We start from the raw sequence: 25525 nt of genomic DNA, 5'->3' as shown, positions 1-25525 counted from the left end.
GATTATAAAATGGAAGGACAGTAGCATCAAGATGTGATTCTCCTTGTGTTTTACGCTAAATAAGACTGTAGTATGAAGACAGCATAGCCTGTTTTGTATTCTGACAAAACAAGTAATATTATCAGTTCTCTAAGTAAGTATAAAGCATTTGCCAAGATTTTGAAACACCCACATACTTCAGAAACAGTATTCTACTTCATGCTACTATTTTTTCAGGGAATGACTGTAACTAAAGGAAATTAAATTAGGTAATTATTGTGACAAGATAGTGATATGTAATAGTAGATAGTGATATACATCTTCCTGTGGTCTAAAATAAATAACTATCTCATTCAATATTTTGCAGGTTAATATTCCAGCTTGTGGAAGGCCACTCAAGTTTCATCATGCTGTAGATAGAAGGTCAGCCCTGCAGTGTTACTGTTGTTATAATGCATTATTACAAAAACTTTCTTTATCAAAAATCAGGGCTTACTCTGTTCTTGAGTGGTTCTCACATTTGGGGAGCCAGTGAAACTCTGGCACTTGTCCAAACTTCTTGTGTAATATTATATATATATGTTAGCAACATCAGACTGGAGACTACTTAAGACAGCTTTCAGCAAGTCGCAGTTTGGAACAACAAGGTTTTGATCTGCAAAAGCATTTGTAGTAAAAAGAACAACAACATTTATGGAATACGTTTACAAAAATACAAGGTATAGAAGAACTGGTATTGGTAAAAAGAATGAAGGGTATAGAAGCAAAATGACTGAATTTTACACATTCAACTCAATTCTATGTTGTTGTCCAGAGACTAAAGCTTTGGGTGAGATAACAGCATGAACTAATTCCTTTTAAATTTGCAAGCAAATGCCAATAATGGAGAAGGTATTTTGTAAAAAGGTGAAAGATGATTGTGTAAGAAATACACTAATGAGACAGTGAAGACCAGTATTACTGACAGAGTACAGGAGGGCTAATGGCCAATGAAGCAATAAAGCTGATTCACTTTAGAGTGAATCAATTCAGAAACTTTTAAGAAGACAATAAGTCTGTCTTCGATGCTGATGAAATGAAGAACCCAGAAGAGAGATACAGACATTATATTAACTTGGAAGACAATTCTTGCAGTGCAATTTGTATGAGCTTTAGAGGAACACAGTGAAAGTAGCAGAAATTAGAGAAAGAAGCTGATAATAGCTGAAGTGTGAAATGATCATGGGCCTAGAGAAGCAAGCACATGAAAAGAAGAGAGAAGCTGCCTCCCTGGCAGCTGAGACAGTAAACACAGCCGAATCTTCTGATTGACAGGTTGGAAGAAACAAGATAATACAGACACACTATACAGAGAAATAATATAGAGAGAACACTATGCTGAAAACACTGTTCAAACTAAAGTCCTAAATGACTGCAAGGATAACATGGCATTCACACTAAAAATGGGGAGAAATGGAACTTTGTGGGAGAAAAATGAGGACCTGAATGCACTTTGATGAATTTTAGCTGTGGTAGCTGCCCTCAAGAAGATGGCAGAAAGGCACTGATTCAGATTGGATGTGGAAAAACAGGTCAGCCAGAGAGGTGAAGATCCATGAGTCACCAGAAAAAGATGCAAGTCAATGCCAAGTTAAGGGAATGAGAGATAAGACTCACAGCTAGCAAGAACTTTACATTGTATTAAAGAAACAGATTAAAAGCTGATTAAAAAGGATCAGCTGCTTTAAGAGAAATGGGCGTGAAGTAGAAGGAAAACTAGATAAAAGTCAAAAGTCAACATGAAGATTTGATTTTAGAAACAATGGAATTAAGTATGCTGTCAAATGACATTTAGAGGTAGGGGAATATTAAGGTAGAATCCTGGAATTATTAAAGAATCCTCTACTAATAAGGTAGAGTCATGGAATTTGGGCAGGAGGATGGTGTGTTGAGCTTGTGAGAACACTTTCAATGATTTGTTGAAATCCAAAAATCTGTAGCTTGTGAGGATCAAAGAAGAAAACAAGGCTGTGCCAGAAACAGGACTATGGCACTAGACAACACATTCAGTTAACCTGAAAAGTGTGAAAATCTTTGTTGATCATTAAAAGGGCAAGAGGTATTATAAAGCACATTAAATCTGTGGATGAAAAGAAATGCATGAACACCACTTAGAGATCAAGCTTATGTCATCATTATTATCAATCACTGAAAATTTGTTTTGGGGATTAGGAAATCTTGTAAGTGTTTACTTCCAAATAGAAAATCAGGACAAAGTAGTTACTAGGAAATCTTTTACCAGAAATTGAAAAGGTAGAAGTCATTCTTCTCCTCTATCTCCCTTCATGATTTGTTTGAAGGGCCACACATAGATTTATCCCATCTCTGATCTACTGTAGCCAGCAGCCTGCTACAAGCCTTTGTAAGACATACACTGCTGTTGCTCCACCCTGGTTTACTCAGGATTAATTTCAGGTTGGCTCAGCTTCCTCCTTTTTGTGGCCTATTAGATGCATACAATTGTAGATGTGCTTCTTTAACCTCAGATATAGGTCATGATTTTTACAGACTTTTTTTTTTTTTTTTCATTCTAGTTGGATTAAATTTTCAGAGGCAATCCTGAAGCCAAAAAACATAACACTGAGAAATCTCTACTTTTCTGGCTTGTATACTAAGATGACATTTGTGAATTAGACCAATACTATTGAAGTTAGCTTTTAATATTTTCCTTAGCAGTGTCTCTTCAGGTTTGGTGCTGAGTTTACCTGGGGTTCACAAGAGGACTACATCTTCTTTTGTTGCTGATTAATGAACAAAACTAAACTTCTACAGGAGCAGATCTCAGTTTAATGAAGGCACATTATTCAGTGAGTGCAAGAAGGCACTGTAAGTATTATCATGGTGACATGATAATATCTTAAAACACTTCAATGTCATAGATAGTCTGATAAGAATCTATAGAATTAGCAGTGACGAACTTGCATGAGTTTATATGGCAGAATCAGAAGAACAAAGAGGAAAGTAACTGGAGGAAACAAGTAATAACGGGCAGAATAATAATAAAAAAAAAAAACAGAAAAAGATAAAAGACAGACTGATACCTTAAGGTGTTCTTGCAGTTGGTTTAAATAGTCTCTACTACTGCTTTTTACTCCTTATTCCTGACATCTTGCCACAATCTCTGTTGTGCCAAAATAAGTGCCTGGGCAATCATACAGTGAAAGGGACGTGACAGATACTGGTTACTTTTCAGCACATTCTCGGCAAAAAAAATTAAAATAAAAGGAAACAAACGGGTAGGAGCAGGCAATACTTAAACTGGCACTGCTGCCAAAAAGAGGATCATGGGTTCATAAGCTGAAGGCAGGATAGACAAAAAGGGACTGGATAAATGAGCAGAAGGACTGGGAGCAAGAGCTAAGTGCAGTGATGTTCCATCTAATCTGATAAAATTTCAGCGTGCTGGAAGGGTAGTCACAATTCCCACCCCAAATTCACTCACACTAAATCTAGCAATCATGCAAGGTATAGACATTTCAATGAGCTGATAAAGAAGAGTGGTTTTTTTCTATCGGATCCCTTCGCTGACTCAGTTCACCTTGCAGCAGCTGTAAGATGATCAGCTACAACACAAAGGAAAAGACAGGAAAGTGGGACTGCCTCTTTTGGATTAGGTTTAATACCACACGTTACGCGGGGTAAAGAGTCAGCAAAGGTTTACAACAAAATATTACAGAAAAGGTGGAGCACTGAGTGAGATAGGAAGAGGACTGGAAGAATAGGAATAGATAATAGATTATGAAATAGGGGGCTAAAGGTAGGGGGTAGAGGAAAGTATTCCTGGCTCTGTATATATTCTGCCTGCCAGGGCTGAAAGATAAAATAAACTAGGAAAGGTTAGAGAATACAGAAGCAAGAGATCTGTAAAAAAGGCAGACACAAGAAACTTAAAAAAAAAAAAAAGGGGGGGGGGAAGAAGTAGGGAAAATATATCTGTGTTTATTAGCTGCAGACAACGAATTGCCTGAGGAACACAGAGTTCTGCAGCAGTGACTGGAAAAGCCCCAGTCATCTGACCTACAGAGGGAAAAAAAATGGGAGGGAGGAATAGAACGAAGAGAGTAGAGAAGAAAAAAGAATATGTCAGGCTGATTTTGGAATGAAACTGCTTTCACATTACAGCATGTTACTTTTTAGGTATTTTCAAGGGGTCAGACCTCATCTAGATTACAGGTTTCAAATTCAAATTCTTTATTTTTCCTTTCCTGCCCCTCTTCCAATGTATATACACACACAAACCTACACAGTTTCGTGTGAGCAGTGCCAACGCTATTCATTATCTCAATTGCAGCTTTGCTGCAGTATCTTTTATAAAGCCTAAGCAATCCCACCACTCCCTTCCCTCCTGTTTAATACTGCATATTTCAGTAAAAACATCTTTTAGATCTAGAACTTTTGAAACTTATAAGCCTGTATCTCCAATTAGGAGGCTTGATATCAATATGTGCTTGAAAGATTGACATAAGCTTTCATGTCCAATTTTTAGCTGTTTAGGGAAAAGCTCCTAATGAAGAACAAGTCATGATTTCATGATACAGGAGGGACGCTAATCTTTTTCATCTGTGCATTATCCCTTCAGCTGCATTCTTACTACTGTAGAATTGACTGTACTGTGAAGCAAAGTAGGGAATCGATCTAGGTTAGAATTAATTTTCATTCTTTTAAATCACTGATCAAGTTCATTTTATAGTCTCACACCCACTGAATGACAGTGAGAAAATAGTGTGAGAACGTGACCAAGCAGCTGGGGGAAAATGAAGCAGTGGGAATTTGTTAAACTATGATTACTGCCAGAGACTCACTATAATGAAAATGTGATCTCAATGGGGGGGGGGGGGGGGGGCAGGGGAGGATATAAATTTTTTTGCTATGAAAATATTTTTCCAAGGTAAGCAAACCATTAGCTAGAATAATGTGCACTGACTACCTAAGGTTCTTAGGGAAAATGTGTCTAAGTCTACGTACAGATAAACCACATCATAGCACTAACTCAGATTGCACAGACAATCTTCATCTTTGCATTTACCTTTTTTTTTAATTTTGCCTTTGAAACATTTTTATCTATTTTAATACAATCGTCTCAATTATTTTAAAATAATTTTTAAAAGGAAAGCTGTTCCACTATCTAAAGCCATCCTGTCTTCCACAGGTTTCTTAGCAAGATGCATGACTTTTTTGCCAGTGGATTTCACTACTGATACTGCACTGCAGGGTGTGGGGAAAGGAGACTCAACAGTCTTTGGATTTACATGAAAGTTTGGAGGGAAGAATATTCCAATATTTATAGAACTTACAAGCCTCTACCATTGTCTGTGAAGTCTTGTTTCCTGTTTCTAAATGCTTTACCACAAGCTTATGTCCTTTTTCTGTTTTAATATTGCTTTTGCAATGAAGTCAGGCTGTTTCTTCTTTGCCACTCTGTATACACCAGAAAAGCAGACAATGAGAGTGCAAAGGAAATATAACGCCTCTCTGTAGTCTTGCGTCAGCCAGTGGAAGAAGCAGTTTGAGGAAGATTTCTTGAAAGTCTAGAATGAAGTATGCTCACTTACCCTGCAACAGAAGCAAAACTTAAGTCTACTCACTGTTTAACAGTGAGCTGTGAGGGAATGGAGTCGAACACAGAGTGGGATTTCTTTTTTTCTTTCTTTTTTGAAATAACTGAAGAAAATCCACCAAGAAAATACAGTGAAAGAGATAATAAATACTGTAGAAAAACAAGTGTTTCAAGGGAGCAGATTCTGGAAGATTATTAAGCTCTTTCATATGTAGGAATGTGATATAGGTAATTTCCATGAATTGGGGAAATTCTCAAGAAGATATCATCTACCAGTTGTGGTTTATCCCATTACATGTAAGTATAGAGTTGACTTGGTTTTACTTTCAATTTAGGTCATACTTTCAGCCTGCACTTGTTATTTTCCATCACATCAAATGCGTATGTATGTGGATTTAACCCTGTTTCTCTGTCATGAATACTCTCACCTTCTGCTCCTCTTTTTCCTCTTATGCACAAATAACTATTAATCTTGTTCAACAGCAACTTTTTGTTTTTCTTCATTCTCAGGTACACAGAATGAAGATAACAACAATCTCTGAGGGCTTTTTTCTTCCTCCCCTTAGAAAGCTCAGGTTAGAATACTCCCATCCTGAGTCCAGAAAAAATACAGTCAAAATTCAGCACAGATTTGCCAGTTCTGTGTATGCACTTGTGGCAGCAGATCTTGACTTTATTTTCCTCCTGCCATTCCGCAAATTTTCCTGGGTCTCAACTCCCATACACAAATGAATTTTTTTCCTCTAATCCAGCCTAACATGAACCCCAAATGTACTGTGTACTATATATCACCAGTAAATTAAGTGTAAATGTACACTGAGAAAACTGTAGACTTCGGGATACGAGTAGCACATTTTTTTTTCCCCCATTCTGTTCCTGTTCACTGATCAGGGCAGTGTACCATGAAAATAGCATCCAAACTGTATATTCAAAATGCAGAGGACAGACACCGTCACATTCACTGTGCTATTCAAGGCATGGTTGCCCTAAAGTAGCAAAGTACATACAATGTAGCAAAAAAAAAAAAAAAAAAAAAAAAAGGCACACAAAAAAACCATTCTCCTAGAAATTTTTAAATGCTATATAAAGTACCCTTCACTTAAAATTATTTTCTCCTTGCAGCTTAGTTTTCGTATTCTTTATTTCTTACATAAACAGCTTTCAAAAAAGGAGATCAGACACCGAGGGGATCAAAATGGGTAGTCATCTCAACCACGCAAAGACATTCGGCACGAGCATTTTGATGAATACAGACAAATTTTTGCCCTTCCTCCGGTTTTTACCTCAGTCTTAAGATGTGTGAACGCTACTAGAAACCAGACCGCTCTGCGCTACCGTGCTTCCGCGCACAGCCCGCCCTGCCCTTCCCTGCAGGATAAACTTTGACAAACCCTGCGTTAGCCCACGAACAGTCCCCTCCCGGAGAGCCTTCTCTCGTGCCGAAAGCGACCGGCAGGGAACAGCCTGCGCTCCCTTACCTAGCGCTAATCTGTTAGCCTCCGCAACAGGCGGCTGAGCGCAGACTCCCGGCTGGAAACGGCCCCTGGCCTGTGCTAACTCCCAAACCGTTCCTGGAAATTCCCTGGAAAAGAGGTGACTTGGTGACAGCCAGAAACCATCCCGGGACGCTTCTAACACGCGCGTTACTGCAGGGCGACCGCTCTGCGGCAGGGTATCTCTGCTCCTCCTCCTGTCGGCGAGGCCCCGGGCCGGCGCAGGCCGCTCCCGCACCCGGCGCCCCGCGCCGCGGGCCGCCAACGGCCGCTCGCGGGGCCGTTACCCCCCCCCCCCCCCCCGCCCCCTCGCCGCAGTAGTTTGCCCCGCGAGTGGGCGGCACCGCCGCCGGGCTCCGGGAGAGTCCAACTGCTGCCGGGGGAAGGGGAGTTCGCAGCAGCAGGAGCCCCGCGGAGGCGCGCGGGCCCAGCTCGCTCGCGCTCTGCACCAGCATCCTCACCCACCGCCCTCCCCGGGAGGAGCAGTGGTCTCGGCCGGAAGCGGCGGGCGGCGGCTGGCGCCGCGCTCTGTCCGCCGCAGCGCTCGCAGCCGAACAATAGCGGAGCGCGGCGGACGCGGCAGAGTGGCGGTGGTGAGGGGCCTCCCGCGCCGGGCCGCGCCGGGCCGGGCCGGGCCGGGTCGGGGGCGCAGGCGGCGCCTCCTCTTCGCGGCGGCGGCGAGGCGGAGGGGGGAACGAGGAGCGTGCGGATGGAGCTGGGGAGCGGGACGGGACCGGGACGGCGCCCGAGGACGCGAAGCGGCTGCGGGGGTGGCGGCGGGCGGGCGGGCGGGCGGGACCGGGTCCGTGCCGGCGGCCCGCCGTGTGGCGGGGCTGCCGCCTGCCCCGGCGCTTGGCCCCGCCGCTCGCTCGCTCGCTCTCAGGCGGAGAACAAAACTTTGCCGGGACGCCGTATCCCCCCCCCCCTCCCCGGCTCCCCTTCCCGGCTCCCCTGCCGGCGACCCCTGCCGGCGGCCCCTGCCGGCGGCCGGGCTCGTCGGGGCGCTGCCGCGGAGGAAGGGGCAGCGGGGCGGGGGGAGCGGCCGCGCGCGGGCCGTTAAACGGCTGAGGCGGGCGGCGGCGCGTTGCTCCTGCCTAAACCCGCCGTGTTTGTAGTTGACCCGTTTGTAGTGCCTGGAAGCCCGTGCTGCTGCCTTCAGCTTTGGGAGGTGCGTGGGGACTGAAAACTCGTCAGCAGGCGGTGTTCAGTGTTCTTCGCGTTGATGATGTTCGAAATAACGCTTTCATTTTCTCTCACCCTTCTGAAGGGCACTATGAATGAAGAGCAGTTTGTTAACATTGACTTGAATGATGATAATATCTGCAGTGTCTGTAAACTGGGGACTGAAAGAGAAACGCTCTCATTTTGCCACATTTGTTTTGAGCTAAACATCGAAGGTAAGACTTTTAAGTAGAACTAATTCTACATAACTTTGTAGACTGCTTAGATTTGAGCTGAATGCAAATTAAGTGTTTTCTTAAAAGTTTTAGGTTTGAAAACTTCTGTGTTTAACGATTTTTCTTGTTAACCAAATTATTCTTTTAACAACTTCCTAGGTAGTTCATTTCCATTAAATATGTTTTCTAAATGCTTGTTTTCATCCAAGTGAAAAGATGCTATTTTATAAAGATATACTGACTTTTCAGGAGCCTCTGAAAGTGTCTGGCATTAGTTTAACCCTGTGGCATTAATATGCTTGTGTTAGTTCAGATCAAAAAGAAGATATATTTTCTCATTATTCAAGGCTTTGAGGGATCTGTGTATTAGATTAAGTTGAAAATCTCAAAATATAACAAGCTTTTCATTGGTAGCACACCATAGCTTCACCTTCACTAGAAATAATTAGAGCATTGTTCTGTGCTTTCAAAGAATGATACACGTATATGATAAAATTGTCAAAGCTCCTTAAAGTTTTTTGCATTATTCATTTGTTAAGCAATAAAAATTACAAAGTAGGAATTCTGGCTATGTTTTGGTAGGTGATTCTGGAAAGTATTATCTCTGGACTCTAAAATAGTATGGGTTCAGTAAAATATATCTGTATGTTTTTAGAATTCCAAGCCTTCTTTTGTTTTAGAAATTGTCTATCTTGTTGCCTTTTTTTTTTTTTTAATGTATAAACTAAATGTTAGGCATGAATGAATGGTTGATTAGAGGGGGGTCCTTTTCTAAAGTCAAATAAGAATTTTTAAAATTATATTGTTGATTGTTTGACACAACCAAGTAACTTGTTCCAGTTATATAAAGTAGTATTTGCCAATTCTGCATGCATGTGACAACCTAGAATAATTAAATTGTCCCATACCAGTTTGATGTGAAGTTCTTAAATATTGCAATTACCTGAATAGGCACATTTCTTGATGACAGATAATTTGCTTCACCTCTGTTTGATACATATGAAAATAAGTAGAATGTCTTAACACAGTCTTTCTGAGAGGGAGTACTTCAAGATGTGAGCATAGGCACCTGCTTCTCTAGTTGTTTATTCTGAATCCTAGAAGCAGAAAACTGACTGGAAGGGAGGGAGCTGTGAGGATGAGTATTCAATATATTGTTCCTATCATGCATCACATTTTTTATCCATATATAAGTAGTAAAATTTTGTTCTAATCCCAGAAAAATCTGAAAACTGTATTATCAAATCAGAATCACATTCAATCCTTGCCCAGTATTGTGTTTTGGTTAAAAATTCCTCTTTAGTGTTCATTGCTAATAAAGAGGCTTATGTTTTAAGCCATTTGCATCCCATTTGTGTCCTTTGTTTCTATTTTGAAAAGGCATGTTTGTGTATTTGCATTGTCTTATAAAACTCATAGCAGCTGTCTAACAAAACAAGTTGGCAGCCTTCTTGGAATTTTTTTATTGTTTTAAAATGATAGGTTTGGAGTTTTCAGTATTGAGTGGAACTACGACATTTTTCTCTCTAGACTTTAAGATTAGAAAAAAACATAATTGGAATTACGTACTCAGTAACATTCTGAAACTAGTTTTGTACAGGTGGAAGTGTTGATACAAATAGGGTGCATTCAAAAGATGATGGATGTTTTGTTTTGCTTTGTTATTTGTTATTGAACTGTGGACTTGTTGAAGTTAACTGCTGTGGATATTACTTTTATAAAGTGGTCATGTGTTTTAGGTGGACAAAATAAATATATTTTAAGGAATTTTAAATAGATTTGACAGTAGCAAGAATTTAATCTGTGCAGCAGTCTACTTAGCATGATCTCCTAAATTTTCAGTAAATTTTAAAAGAAGATTACGTGAACTGAATACTGACAAAAGTGTTTCTGAAATCATATGAGACAAATGAAGTTTTATTGCATTTTTGTGCGTTGTAACAGAAAAGCATTAATATTTTAATAATTATACTGTCAAAAATGCCTTTGTTTCTAATATTGTCCTCTGTGCACAGCTTTGAAGAGCATAGGTTGTTGCTCCTTTTATAGGGAGAGGAAGCTAAAGTGTGGCACAGAGGTTGTGTAGGTGACTTCAGGAAGAATCTTTATAAGAATTTTCTAGCTGAACTGTGCTGTGAACGAGACCTTTACCATATTCATGGCCATATTCTTTATACTTTTAGCATATTTATTGCATTCATCTCTTCCTTTTCCTTTGTTGCATTCTTCTTCCTGTGACAAGAAACTGTTCTTTGATGTGTCTGTAAATTGTAGTCTCTGACCACCATGGGTAGGAGATGAAGTTGAATATTCACCAACTCAGAAAAATATACTGGAATTTCTTATGTTAACCTTCTGCTTGTATTTTACTGAATTTTGAACATTATAATGTAGCACAACTATAGAATTAATTCTCACCCCTTACGGTTGGTTCTGTGCAAGGGGTAGCTATCTCACACTTAAAAGTAACGAGGTATTGTTTTTGCTAATAGCTTGTGTTTTTTATTAAATATTGTTTTAAAAAATCCAAGCAATTAAAACACACGCCTAAGTTTCATTTTGTTCAGTGTTGTATTTGTATATAATTCAAGAAGTAAAATAACCCCTGTTTTTAGATGGATAACGTAGAAGGATATTTATGCAATAGTTAGGACAGTGCTTAAGCCTTGTTCATTTTTAGTGTTGATGCACATGCCCGTCTTCTCAGTGAAGCAGGAAACTGCTGCTGTTTAAGAATTTGCTTAAAGGACTAGTAGTCACAGCTAAGCATCTTGCAGGATGCTTAAGTATTCCCACAATTTGCAACAGCCTGTTAATTTCCACATAGGAAATTCCAAAAGTGAATTTCTCAGTTTCTTTGTATAAAAGGTGTATTTTAATCTTTAACACAACTTCTGTGAACAATTGTTTCTCTTCCCTCCAGCATCTGATTGTTTAAAGCTGCCTATAGCAAATCCAGACACATGAAATTGATTTAGCCTATGACCTAACCACCTGAACCCCCTCTAAAACAGACTAAAGGGTACATAAATAAAAATACTACAGAAGTTTAGTGCACTTAGCTGCATTATAGACGACTTTATTGTTGTTGGTTTAGTGTTGGTGCACGTTTGTGTCCTCCCACATCTGAGAGTTCAGCAGTTGTAAAAGTTTGCTTGTATGTATGTGGTAATGTCCTTGATAATCTTGGTTAAGTAAGATGAATAATTAGAAACAAGCAAAACTTAAATCGGAGGAAATTCAAATTGGTTATGACTCAACATACTTCTTCCTAGGTGAGTGTTCTGATGTATCTCCACCTGTACTTTTATGAAGTTTGTGTGTGTGTGTATTTCGGTTTGTTTTTGTTTTTAAGATGTCATGTTTGGACAGTAGCTGTTACTGATAAATAACCAAGTTATTCTTGGAATCCTTTTATGTAGAAGACCCACGTACAGAAAGCTTAACTAACACAGTCCGTAGATTAAGTAAGTTATGCTGTCACAAAATTGTTTGTGTTTTTTATCAAACGTTGTGCCCCATAATTTTTTTGAATAGCAAAATTTTGTGGTTTTGATGAAAGACAGCTTAGCCTAAAATACACTTGTAGTACTATGTTTAGTTAATGCACAGAAACCATTGGTTTGAGAGGAGCTGGGAGGTCAGCTGTGGTGTTGGTCACAGAACTTACTCAGGAGATGCATACAGATGCATATAGATGGTCAATTGATGTTCACCGAAAGCTTTGTAGCAAACTAAGGAGAAAAGAGAAAACAGGCATACAAAATCAACAAAGCCAAGATGCAGGTTTAAGTTTTCTCCTATTATGTGGCATCAACTTTTCTGAGATGCAGGGAAAAAACAGTTCTCTTAGAGGACAGATTAGTAATGCTTTTGCTAATCCATCTAAATGGTGTAGGGAGGGAGTTGTAAAAAGAACAGTATTTTTCTGTCACTCTTGCCCTTTCAGCTCATTAAGTTTGACAGTGTAATCTTTAGATTCATTTTATAGTTCTATATTAATTCATGCTCAGAGAGATCAAATGATTTAAGCCACAGAAATAATTTATTGCTTATTACAAAGCTAACTTTTTTGTGTCTGAAAGAATATTATCATGTGATTTAGCATATCAGGACACTAACATGATTCTTAGCACTTTGCGTATCTAGAAAGTTTGAAAGGTGAAATATTAAACTGATTTGGGGAAAGTAAGCTGATTCTGTACAGCTATTTGTTAAGGTCTAGGGAGAGTTTAGAATATTCTGCTCATGTGGAGCTACTGGAAATTGATATCAGCTATTGTACATCTTTTATGGGCAAAGTGAACATCAGATTTTTACTATTTTGTTTTTGTGAGTACATGTAATAGTAAATAGTAGATAGAAACAAGAAATATTTTAAATTCATATATAACTAGATTACATGAAACAGGAAATCACAGATTGCATGCTTGAGACTGGTTTCTTGTTAAGAACTTAATCATTCTCCCACACCTTAATGAATTTAACTGAACTCTGCTAGCAAATATATAATATTAACAACAGATCTCTGATTATAATGGAACCCGAAGAAAGAATACATGAAACGGCAGAGGGAGGGAACTCTCAAGTACTAAGTAGCTGTGTTGCACTTGGTGCTGTTTAGACTTGTAACTTGCCATAACGTTACGTGACAATGTTTTGTGCCACGTATCTGTGACTTACATTAGTGTGCATTTGTGATCCTCTGAACAATATCTGTGGAAACCCCAATCTTCAGAAATGCCTGAATTCATTTGTTTGAAAATCAAGTTTATTTCTGGAGATTTCAAATGTCAAAGTCTGTAATAATGGCAGATAAAATTTTGCATTACTGGTCATAGTTGTTGTATATATCTTACCCTTATCAATTATGCTGGAGGGGCCTAATACCGAATTATTTAGAAGTCTGAGTTTCTGGAATTCAAGAGTTTGTAACAGAAATGAAACCATAAAAGGAGGGAGAATCTGAGTGTGTATATGTGTTGTTTTTTTTCCCCCCAAAAAAATGTGAGCTAGTTTCTTAAAAAATACTATTTTTTTTTTCCCCTGGAAGTACCTGCTCCATATATTTTAAAAACAGTTTAATTCTAATTTACTCTCTTGCTTATCTGCTGCTGCTAACTATGATGTCAGTCTTTTGAGAATGCTAGCTGACAAGCAAGCTGGCTTGTTTCTGTATAGAGCTGAGCAACTATTGAGTAAGAATGACTAGAATTGATACTTATGACTGCTATGTTTCCTTGGTCTTTTGAGAGAGAGGAGGGAAGACTAGATGCCCCAGTAGCTGTGTTGATTTGTTAACTATATTTAAATTTCTGTGGTGTGTGTTTTTTTTTTTTTTTTTTTTTTTAAGTTGCTGTAGACTCATTGCATTGGAGACAGCTTCAGCATCAAATTTGATATATCCTGATCTCCAAATTGAGGCAAAGATGCTGTAAACAAATCTGCATAACTTTTTTCTATTAAGGTCTGCAAAATCTTGTGTAATAGTCTCATTCTATGCATTATGTAAATGTTAATTTTTTAAAAATTTTATTTTAAAAAAGGTGGTTTATTCCTTATAGCTGCAAGTACTATTATTTTGGGTTTTTTTCTTATGTACTACAGAAGTATATCTTACTAAAATAATACAGGTTGTAAGATGTAGCTGGAAAAGAGTGGAAACTGCTATTCTAATTTCATTCTACTCCAAAATATTATGCATTCTTAGTTTTTGCGATGTCAGTGAAATAGCAAATAAAATATTCTAGCACCAAAAGTTTTAAAAGTTTTGTAGTCCTTTAGGATAGACAGATCAGGATTTGTTCTTGAGGTTGGCCTGGGGTCACGGAAGACTTCTGCTTTTGGGGAGCTTGCTGATTGAATGTGTATTCAGTTTTAAGATGGCATTTGCAGTTCAGGGATATGACTCATTTCTGCAAACCTGAATGGACTTGTGGAACTAGCTGCAGCTTCCAGTAAACCTTTTAATTATGAATTCAAGTATAAACATAGTTGGAGATGCTATTATGTTAATATAAGCTTATAAGTGCTGTGTAACTGCTGTTCAGTAATAGTGGAGCTGTACGGTTAGTACATTCTTGAACTAACTATTGGAGAAATTGGGGGAAGGTTATACATGCAGAAATACAATTTGAGCAGTTGTTACTCATTTGGCATCACTCAAAATATAAAAACAGTCTCACGGCTCCCAAACTCTTATTAGTTCAGCTTAGACTTTTCTCACAAAATATGAGACATCCTTAAAGTGGTTCCTGTAATAAGGCTTTCATCGGAATGTATTGACTTGTCTAATGCTGTAATAAACTTAGTAGTTTAAAGGGAATGTGAATTTCGAAAATATATTTAAAAAGAGTCAGTTGGTATTTTTTCTGTCTTATGTAGAATATTTTTGCAAGGTAGTAAAATACAAACAAGGTAATAGAAATACAATGGGAGATTATTTGTTTACCTGATGTTTGGAATGCTTGAGATTTCTCAAATGAAGGTGAGGAGAAAACTAATTTATAAACAAAGCAATATCTAGTCTCCACTACCCATGTATTTTCTTTCTTTTCTTTCTTTTTTTTTTTTTTTTTTTTGAAGTTGACGAATGATGCTGGATTCTTCCTTTCAGCTAATCTAATAAATTTTATGATTTAAATGTACACCTGCAATTTTAATAGAGAGTTAAAAGTAGCATTTGTCTTTAAATATTGCCAGGCAGATATAGTAGATATGCATTTCTGTAAGAATCTTATATTTCGAAGTATTGTACAGCTGGAGAATTAAAGCTCTCTTCAGTTCTCCACATTTCAACGTGCGTGTGACTTGCAGTCACACGGTCGTCATGGGCTAGTTTTATTCAAAGTATTTTAAACAGGTCTTGGGATTTGCTGTTCTATTATATGAACCCCTTCTTTCAGCAGTCTGAATGATCTGACTAACATGCAGTAGTGGTTTAAAAGAGGTAAAGCTGCCAGGGATATTTCATTGTCTCTTTAAGCATTTCCTGATCTGCTATAGGTTTTTAGCCCTGCATACTCGGTAAAGCCAAATTAGGCTTGTCGGATCTTAGTGTTCAGGAGCTGCTTCACAAACTGGTTAAACATGCCTCTTTCAGTACTTAAGAGTTGAAGCCAGAGCCCTTACAGAAGACACCTGTAGACTGAGTTCTTTTTTTTCTTTACAGGATTGAAGGAAAAAGCATAGGTGCTTATTATAAATACTTTCAGAGATAAGTATTTAGGATGAAGTGAATTGTACTGGAAAAACATTTCTTCACTGGCTATGCAGGCAGTCTTTATAGCTAGATAAAATTACTATTCAAATTTAAACAGAGAAATTTCACCTGTAGTGCTAACATTATGCAAATTAATGTTACAAAATGTGTTCATTCTTTGAAAGTCAGTAACCACATGTGCTTCAAACTTTTATGGAAGCTATATATGTGTGTGTATATATATAATGATGAACACTAGCATTATGTATACTCAGAAGGAAGCTTCATCTTTCCCTTATGGTCAGGTCTAAAGTATTTGTACCTTCTTTACAAGTGAAGACAGACTTTAATCTGTCTTTAATTGAGCAATGTCGTAATATAAACATGTTGTTTGCTATCCATTTGTCTGGAACTATCCTTATAATTATTATCTCCAAATGAGATGGTTATTCTAGCCAGGTTTTTATATAAATGTGGGTGACTGTTTCAACCTAGTGTTGTATCTTTATCATGAAGAGTTGTATGTAGTTCTTCTGGATATATCAGTTGCAAGGACAGAACTGAGGTCTTTATAGGCTTCTTCCCCTCCCTCCCCCCCCCCCCCCCCCAAAAAAAAAAAAAGACACTATTTATAATTCAATGCAGACTCTATTTTCAAGTAGCAATACTGGAAAATGGATAGATTTTACTGAGGTGTGATTACACACCTTTCTACTTATTACTAACTAAAAGTTACGAAAGTGTATATGGCTTTAGAAACTGCATGGTTACTAGTCATATAGTGGCTGCAAAAAGATTTCAGAAACAAAACAAATTTTGGAAGTTTGAAATATATAACTTCAAATTACACTGGATTACTTGAAGTTATTTTCTGTTTAAAGAATCATTGGTATTATCACTTGTTTTAGTTCTTGACCTACACCTGCTGTACAAAAATATTGCTTCTTTTTGAGGAAAAAAAAATGTTACTTACTTTTTAGATGAGCTCTTTAGTGCTAATCCTTAATCCTATAAGAAACTAATGTGTGGGGTTTTTTTAATTGATACTGTAAAAAGATTGAGTTTCATATACGTCGCTCTACATTGCTGTAAACCTCAGGGGATTGGCCTCAAAATTCTGCTGCAGATCAACTCAATTCCTTGTTTTTTTCTACATTCTATTTTCAGTAGAGTCCAACAGAAAACTATGTTGCAGGAATGGATTAGGACTCACTGTGAGAACTGCACTAGTATAGGGGAAGTCTTTCTGCTTTGCATAGCTTACAAATTGAAATACTCAAAGCTTTTTTCGCTTAGATAAGCGGCTTTGTTTTCAGACGTGCTCAAAATACAGTGAGTATTGCTAAGTGATGCCGTTCTTATTTTATCTAGGATACAACAGTTACCAGGGTCAGAAGCAGCAAACAGACAGTGAACATGTTCTTTCATGATTTGTCTTAAAGTCTGGCATTATCATATGAAGCTTGCTTGCTTGAGAAGTGATCTGCTGCATGGGCTTGTTGGTTAATAGCAGCTGCTGTACAGCTGTTGTCTTAATTAGATACAGTCTTTCTTCTAGATGCTGTCAAATTCAGGTCACACTCGCTCACTCCCCTGATGAAAGGTTTCCGTGCTCTGAGTTTGAGCTTTCCTTTCCTGTTGACCCCCGTTTTCTCCTTTTCTTCTTCCTTTCTGTGATAGCAAGTATGGATTATATGATCCTTGGAACCTGTTCTGTGTCTCTTAGCTGCTTGCATTTTACTACAGAATTTCCTATACACTTGAACCTTCACCTGCAATTCCTTTAGGCTTGTTAGCACCTAATCAGAATTGAGATTCTCTGCTTTAATCTTCTGAAGAGCCAACTTCTGAAGAAATGTGCTCAATGATCTATTAAAAATCTATAGGATAGGGCTTTTTAGATGAATAATGGAAAACTTACATAGTACAACGTGTTCAAACTTAAGGCTTTTTCACAGTTAAATTTGATATTATTGGATTGCCAATAATTTGCAGAGAAATTTTGGAACTTCTGTATTGTTTAGTAGCCCAGTACAATATTTAAGGTTATAGAACTTACATTTTTTTGGCTTCATAAATCTGCAAATTCTTAAGATGAGACTGGCATAATTACTATTAGCTGTGCTTTACTGTAAGTACAAATGTATAACTTCAGGTATGCAATCTTCAATTTTTAAAAATATTTAACATTTTATTTAAAAATACATCTTCTTAACGTATTCTTGTTTCTCCCTTTGCCCTTCCACTACTAAATGAAAGTAATTGTAATGTTTACCAATCTGATCAGTATTAGTCTTTTTTTTTCTTTCCATGGATTCACCATTTAATCTGCATAGATTTTCATACTCAGTAATGAAAATGAAGCTATTTAAAATATCTTCTGTGAAGGTATTTTTGTTTGTTTGCTTTTGTCTTCTGTTTTGTCCTTTTTCAAGCGCAGGAGGCTTCTGGACAAATAACTGGTGGTTCTAATAAAAACAATTAAGCAAAAAGCCTTAAAGGAATTCTGATTAGTGAATCTGCAGTGTTCTGTCATTTGTTGTGCAGGAATTTCATTTGCTGTTCTCCCAGACGCGATAGTGTGTATAGATACCAGGAAATCTAATCTGACCCTGTTCTTCAAATATGCTAGTCAGAAGACCTAACTGCAAGAGGCCATGATTCTAAGAGCAGTTTAGACAATATTTCATTGAGTCATTTAACGTATCAATCTTAATTTTTGGAGGCTTTGAAATATTGTGAATATATGTCTTAACTTCAACAGTTTGCCGTTCCCTGATGACTTAGATTTAATGATTTTCATCATCCTTCTTGAGTTAAGCAGATTTGCTATATATTATGCTGAGAAGCCATGAAAATGGATGAGTTGTCTCTTCCTTGATTTCACAGGAAATGTGACTTTTCTCCCTCTTTAAGTCTCTAGAGATACAGAAGGAAAGTAGCCTTTGAAAGTAGTCAGTAGATCATCTATAACTTAAAAGTTAGAGGATGTTTATGTGCTGAAGAGGTGGAAAGAAACTTTAAAAGTGCTCAGTGAGAATCTTGAGTTTACATCTATGAAGACAACATGCCCTTGTATCTTGCATAGGAACTTCGTTCTTAAAAGCTGTCTCTGGTCAGGATTCTTTTGTTTGCTTGTTTTAATACTTAGTTTCTGGGCAGAAAGAGCATTTGTTTTCCTGACCTTATCTTTCTGTCCTGCTTCTAAGATAAAATACAATGATGTCCTTGTTCATTTTACACTCTTTGTCACTCTTCACTATAAGTTTTATGTATGCTCTTACAAGCTGGAGCAGAACACTAATGCACTTCAATTTCACTTCTGCTCGTGGTAGAGAATCATAAATTTGTAATGGCTAATTTCAGTCTCTTAACTCTTTACTAAAAGAACTGAAGAACATAAGTCAAATGTAATTAAGAATTGTTGTAATATGTTCCTTTCTGTTAATTGCTCATAAAGTCTCAATCATCAGATTTTCATGTTTCCTTTATCTGAATCACTTGTATATTCTTTTTGATGTACTAAATAGCTGCAGGTCACTTCAGGCTGCCTTCTTTCAGAGATTAAATTACTTTACCACATGTTGATTGCAAAAGAAAAAAAGTGGGGTATGCTGAGGAAAATCTTGAGCTGTTCAGTATTCTGGACTTGAATGTTGAATCCAGTGTGTAGGTGAATATGAGGGAAAAATAAATACCCACTACCACTAAAGTTGCAGGAAGTAATTTTGCACTGAGGTTCCATTAACTTGCAGAAATAATATTTTTCCCTGCCATCTGTGTTAACATATCAACTGTAGATCTCCACAGATTGTGTTCCTTCTTAACTTGTCAATCACTATCAATTACTCTGAGTTTTGAGCAACTTTTAGCTCAGTTGGTTAGAGCATGGTGCTAATAATGCCAGGGTTGTGTGTTCCATCCCCATATGGGCCACTCATTTGAGAGTTGGACTAGATGATCTCCAGAGCAACTGTACCCATTCTATGAGTATACCTGCTATAGCTATATGAATAGTCTTTGAAGGAAAACAGCAAAGAGGAGAACAAGAATTCATCTTTCATGAAATTAATTTCAGAACACTTTAATATTGGCAAGTGTTGGTAGTATTAGAATTCAGCTCTCTGGCTAAGCTGTAGGCTTGTAGTAATCTAAAATAATCTATGACTGAAATCTGAATTATTTTGACTCCTTGGATGACATAAATCCACACATTGCAGTACTTGTTGAGCAGATGGCTCATAATATTATCTATAGAAGACTGGAACATGAATAACTGGTATCAGAAGGCTCTTCAGAATTGATTGGCTTGAGAACATTGTCATATTGTTGGAATTATTTTACTTTCAGGTTATGTACTGGCGTATAGGTATTATCTACACAGTTAGCAACTTGCTTCATCTTTATTATTGTCTACGAGGCACTTGCATGCAATTTTTGTTCTGCAGCAGAGGTTACTGGGTACAAAAACACTTTCTATGCCAAGAAATTTCATTCAAAACTGAATGGAATTTCAAGAAACTTCAGACTTTCCTAGTTTACTTTTGTGATTAAACTGTTAATGTAAAAGCATCAGATAAGTATTTGTTTTCTTGGTTGCTTGTGAGCAAAGATGTTTTTTGAAAGACTAGTTGAATATTCAGCAAGTGAACTTTTTTAATTGTCTCTCTACAGGAGTACCAAAGTCAGATCTTCTACATACAAGATCATTAAGGGGACACAGAGACTGCTTTGAAAAATTCCACTTAATAGCAAATCAGGACTGTCCACGGTCGAAGCTATCTAAAAGTACATATGCGGAAGTAAAAAATATCTTGAGCAAAAAAATTAACTGGATCATACAGTATGCACAAAATAAGGATTTAGACTCTGATCCTGAAAGCTCAAAAACATCTCAACACCAGTTTTTTAACTTTAGACATCAGACTGATAGAAAGTTACTACCACAATTTGACTCCCCAGTACCTAGATACTCTGCAAAATGGATAGACGGAAATTCTGGAAGCATCTCAAACTGTTCACAAAATCTTTTGGAACACAGAGAATCCACTGATTTCAGACTTGATATGTTACAAGAAACAGGTGCTACCTTCTGTTGCAACAGTGTTTTGTGGTCTAAACACAACCAGCCTCAGAAAACTGAAAAAGCTGAAAGTGATTCACATACCAGCGTTCACAGAAGAGATCCACATTACAGTAGGGAAGAATGTAAGTATATATCTGTATGCATGCAATAGTACATAGTAAGGGACATCCTCTGAAATGTCCTTTGACCAGTTAATGTCCCCTAATATACTAATTCACAGCTTGAAACACGGTTATTAGCAGTTGAGAGTTGCTGTAAAACCTATGAAGAAAAAAGCTACACAGCTAAGTAAATGACTTTTTCTAACCTTTCTGTTAATTATATCCCAGTGTGACATAGAATGTTTCTAACTTGTGCAAAGAAGTTGCTAGTACAGTTGGTTCTAGTATAACTAGTAGTTACTAGAAGTACAGTTACTAGAAGCTACTAGTACAGTTGACTGCAGTGAACTCTTAATACATCAGTCACGGAAGTGGCACAGTCCTGCTCGAATACTAAAATGACAGTAACAATCTTGCTGAATGTATGTTGTCTCTTGAATTGTATCTTGGAGAAAGACCTGCCTTGAGCAATAGGAGAAATTAGAAGTAAGGTAGCAAAGCAAACTTGTGAAACAAAATACAGGATTAAAGCATCTGTACTAGTAGTAGTAGATTTGTGCATTTCATTAGTCTTTCTTCTGTTTTAGCTTAAGAAAATACAAAGACCCTTACGCCACCATGTCATCTGTAGTGCGTAGGCAATTCTTTTGATACCTATGGTGATACTGAAAGCAGTGAAAAATACCTCCTTCCCATTATGTCAGAAGGTCACTAGAAGGCTTTAGAAAAATAGTTCTGGAATATTATAGTATCTTTGGAATTGATACATTTTATTTAGGCTAAGTGTAAATTCATAGAGATTCAGTTACCATGCTAATTCTGGAACAGTCCTTGGTTCTAAAGACAGATTCGTTTACCTCTTACTTCTGATGAGGATGGAAATAACTGAGGAGGCCTTTTGGATTTCCAAAACCCAAGAAAGACGTAAAGAAGAATAATTCAGCAAAATATATGGTGGAAAACTGAGTAATGAATTTAAAATCGAGATGTATAGAGATACTGTAAAAAGTTGGAATCAGTTTCCTTAGACTTTTTAAAAAAAAATAACAAAACCTGTCCTTGCACTGTTCGGAGCCATTTTTCATTCTTTATAAATGGATATATTTTTTTTTAATGCTCAGCTGCTATGTGAGGCTTCACATTACATTGAGAGTGGATCAGTAGTCTTAAAGCCATAAATCAAAGCAGATATGTGGTGCTGTTTGACCACCTGTCCTTTGGAGTCATAAATTGAGATTAAATAAATCAGAACAGCAGTTAATAGAGGAATTATGAAAGCTTGACCTGGTTTATGGGGTTATCTAACTGAAGTTAGTCACTTGGAATTTATCTCTCTAATCTCCAATTTTGGGACAGGACAATACAAAGCAGTTCTGAGAATGTGAACAGATTTTTTTTTTTTCTATCTGTTATGACTGCATAATGCACTTCTGAGGCATTTTGGCTTTGAATTACAAGAATTTGTTTAATCTTTGTAGCCTTAGCTCTTCTGGACTGTAAGGAGGTCAATGTTGATAGCACTATTTTGTAGAAAGATTTAGCTAAACATTTTCTGACAAAATTAGGTACCTTCTCTCCTTGCGTTATCTGCACTGACTATTACAACATAGCATTCTGTTAAAAACTTGTTAATGTAACTGTAAATAGCTTGATCAGCATTTCTTTATCTGTCACCTCAGCTATGGATTGAATAACGTTGGTATCATTTAAGTTCAGTGTTCTCTTCATTTCCCCTTTTTCTCCTGTATCAGAATTATGACTGAAAACAATCTTGGGTCCAGTTTACACGTAGGAAGGAGGAAATGTGTGAACCTGCTGCTGTTGATGCAACACTGAAAAACAATGAAGAAACAGGCAGCAACTTCCTACCAGGGGCTATAGAAAGAAGGGACAATTCCTTTAATTTCTTTGAACTGTTAATTACTGTATTGAATCCAGTTAGGGATTGGAACTTAAGTTCCCAGGTAGGGAACTTAAAGGATGGCCAAATGTGAGAAAAGAATCTTCTGCTTTATTGGTAGCAGAGGGAAGGAAGGAGCACCACTGTAACTGGTTGTTGGAGGAGAAAGATGAATCTATTTCACTGTTAAATGGCCTAAGGTCCTGAGTAGCAAGTAGGCCATCTCAGCTGTTGCCAGCTTCTTCTGTTTGGCAGTAGAGAATTAATATTCCATAACTGCAAGATGTGAGAAGGTTTGGGAGAGAAGACTTAGGATTATAGTCTTTTGGGTGAAAAATATTCAACCTCTTCAGAACCTGTACTACTGTCCCTTCTTTGATGGATTTCTAGGAAGCAGACCAATGCTTAGCTTCCCAACTTGCTATTGTTGAAGGCAGGGCTGCATAGAATACTACAAAAATACGTCCTTTGATCCTCAGTGTTTTCTCTGAGGATGAGCAATGTGCACATAACCTGAAATACATAGGAGGGCTTTCAAATGTTGCAGAGGGTCTTCTAGGCCTCCCTGGGAAAGTAGCAAAAGAAAATGAAAAGTAATCCTATTTTTTAAGCTGGTGTTTGTATCAAACTGAGAGCCCCCCCCCCCCCCAAGAAGGGAAGGAAGTATTTGACAGCCAGTTTACACAAGAAAATTTGATTCTTGTCTTTTCTGTTTTTTTACATCTCTTTTTGCATTGAGGGAGACTTCTGTGGAGTAGACAGTTGTCTCTGGAGCACCTAACATAAAAGAATTTTAAAATTTTGCATAAATTACTAATAAATAATGTTGCCTGTAATTACTTCCATACACCTGTTCATCATTAGGATGTAAATAAAACAATTTGAGAAAATGGTAGTCTGCTTAGCAATACTTATTTTGCTTTAGTCATAGTGCTAACAGATTTTATTGTTGCAGTGAATATGATGACTCCTGGAGAGTTAAAACAACTTAATGAAAAACTACTCAAGCAAATCCAGGGTGAGAATTTTAAATACTTAGTTTGTGCTTCTTTGTTTTGGGTTTGTGCTGGCTTGTAATAAAGAAAATGCTGTTTAGAAAATACTGGGGTGGCTTTTATTATCCATGAAATTTCGAACTGGAGTCTTTGTATATACACCTTATTCCCAGACACTTGCACGTGCATTTGTTTTGTAACCTTCTTGTGTGATTCAAACTTACACTTAGAGAATACTCTGTTTACTTGAGTTGCCTTTTTTGATCAAATTCAACTTGAAATAAAGTTACAACCTCATCCTTAACTCACCTAAAGCTATTAATTGGTGATGTGATATGATTTAGAATATACATACCAAGTAGTGTTGGAACAAAATACCACTGTTCATTTTTGTGCATGAGCTTGCTTAATACATGTGCTTTACTAGTAAAGTGCAGCACTGCTTCTTAACTCTGTAAAAAATAAAGTCACAAGTGGATTCACTTAATAATGTTCTTGCAGATGTGTTTGAGGAGCTGACGCAGCAAGTCCAAGAGAAGGATTCTTTGGCCTCAGAACTCAATGTCCGTCACATAGCTATTGAGCAGCTGCTGAAGAACTACTCCAAATTGCCGTGTCTACAAATGGGGCGTGCAGGAGTGAAATCAAATGTCCCCATATAAAGGGAGTGCAACTTGCATCTCTAGTGTTAACTTTCACTACCAGCTTTGTTAATCATGAATTAGGGCTGAACAGGTATTTAGAAGCTTTTGAGGAGACTTGGGCAGCTTTCTCTTTGCATTCGTAATCCATAAGAAGTTTTATTTCACTTCAGTTTTAACAAAAAAAGCAAACATTTTAAGTATTAAAATCTACTGTATAAGATTTCTTCATACTAGAATTTTTTTTGCCCACAACTACGCATGAGCCTTGAAATGAATTTTGTTTTGTTGATAATAAGTTCTTTCTAACAAAGAATGGCCTGAGGCCTGTAAATCTGGCAAGGTGATACAGAGGAAGAATACAAGTTTCAGTTTTGATCAGGTCCGATCGTGTTACATCCAAGAGAGCTTTAAGGGCAGAGCAGTATTAAAGAAACTCATGTTTTCTTATTTATTATGAGCAATATTTTGTTATTGAAATTTTATACTAAATAAATGTTACTATTTTAGGTACTTTTCCAGATCTCTTTATAAAATGTCTGAATTATTATATGTAACGTTTATGCCTTGTGTATGATTGTTTATCCTCTTTCAGGTCTGTATCTTTTATGATACACTTAAAAAAAAAAAAAAAAAAAATCTTGTTTCCCAAAGAGATGTATTTCACATGTTTAAAAAAAATTGTGGTGGTGCATCACTTATTTTTTATCAACTTTATAACTTAAATTGGTTCATGAGATACGGATTATATCTTGTAAAAAATAAAATAAGAATAAAAATAAGCGCAGCACTTCTTTTTTAAAAAAAAAATTCATACTTTGTTTTAATGCATAGAAATTGAAGTAAAATTTTCAGTGCTGAAAAGTAACTTCAGAGAAACTAAATAAATTTGTAATACTGCATTACTCTATCTTGTTATGAGCTTTTTTCATAATGTTGGGTTGCACTGTGGTGAAGAATGGTTTCATTTTGAAATACAGACAGTAATGATGCATTGTCAAATAGAGTTTTTGCTTTTTTTAAATCTTCAGTCAAATTTACCTTACTGAGAAATTTCAGTCTAATATTTGCTCAAAAGATGTATGTAGAATTGTCTTTGTGTAACTGAAAGTTGCTATGTCACACTAAATCACATT

General features: G+C 37.2%; 1 protein-coding gene across 2 annotated transcripts; it reads left to right on the top strand.

The window, feature by feature from the left end:
• Positions 1-7555: 7555 nt before the first annotated feature.
• On the top strand, positions 7556-25172 carry C1H21orf91 (chromosome 1 C21orf91 homolog). 2 transcript variants are annotated; one of them, XM_062573041.1, is made up of 5 exons: positions 7556-7661; positions 8336-8465; positions 20341-20874; positions 23709-23771; positions 24250-25172. In XM_062573041.1, exons 2-5 carry the CDS (start codon positions 8342-8344, stop codon positions 24408-24410), a joined length of 882 nt encoding a protein of 293 aa, XP_062429025.1. In that variant the 5' UTR covers positions 7556-7661; positions 8336-8341; the 3' UTR covers positions 24411-25172. The 2 variants fall into 2 exon arrangements, with proteins under 2 accessions (XP_062429025.1, XP_062429033.1); XM_062573049.1 differs by lacking the exon at positions 7556-7661 and adding an exon at positions 8089-8236.
• The last annotated feature ends 353 nt before the right edge of the window (positions 25173-25525 follow it).

Source organism: Rhea pennata, chromosome 1 (genome assembly GCF_028389875.1).
Source record: "Rhea pennata isolate bPtePen1 chromosome 1, bPtePen1.pri, whole genome shotgun sequence".
In the NCBI taxonomy this organism is placed as follows: domain Eukaryota; kingdom Metazoa; phylum Chordata; class Aves; order Rheiformes; family Rheidae; genus Rhea; species Rhea pennata.
This window is presented reverse-complemented; position numbering and strand designations above follow the sequence as displayed.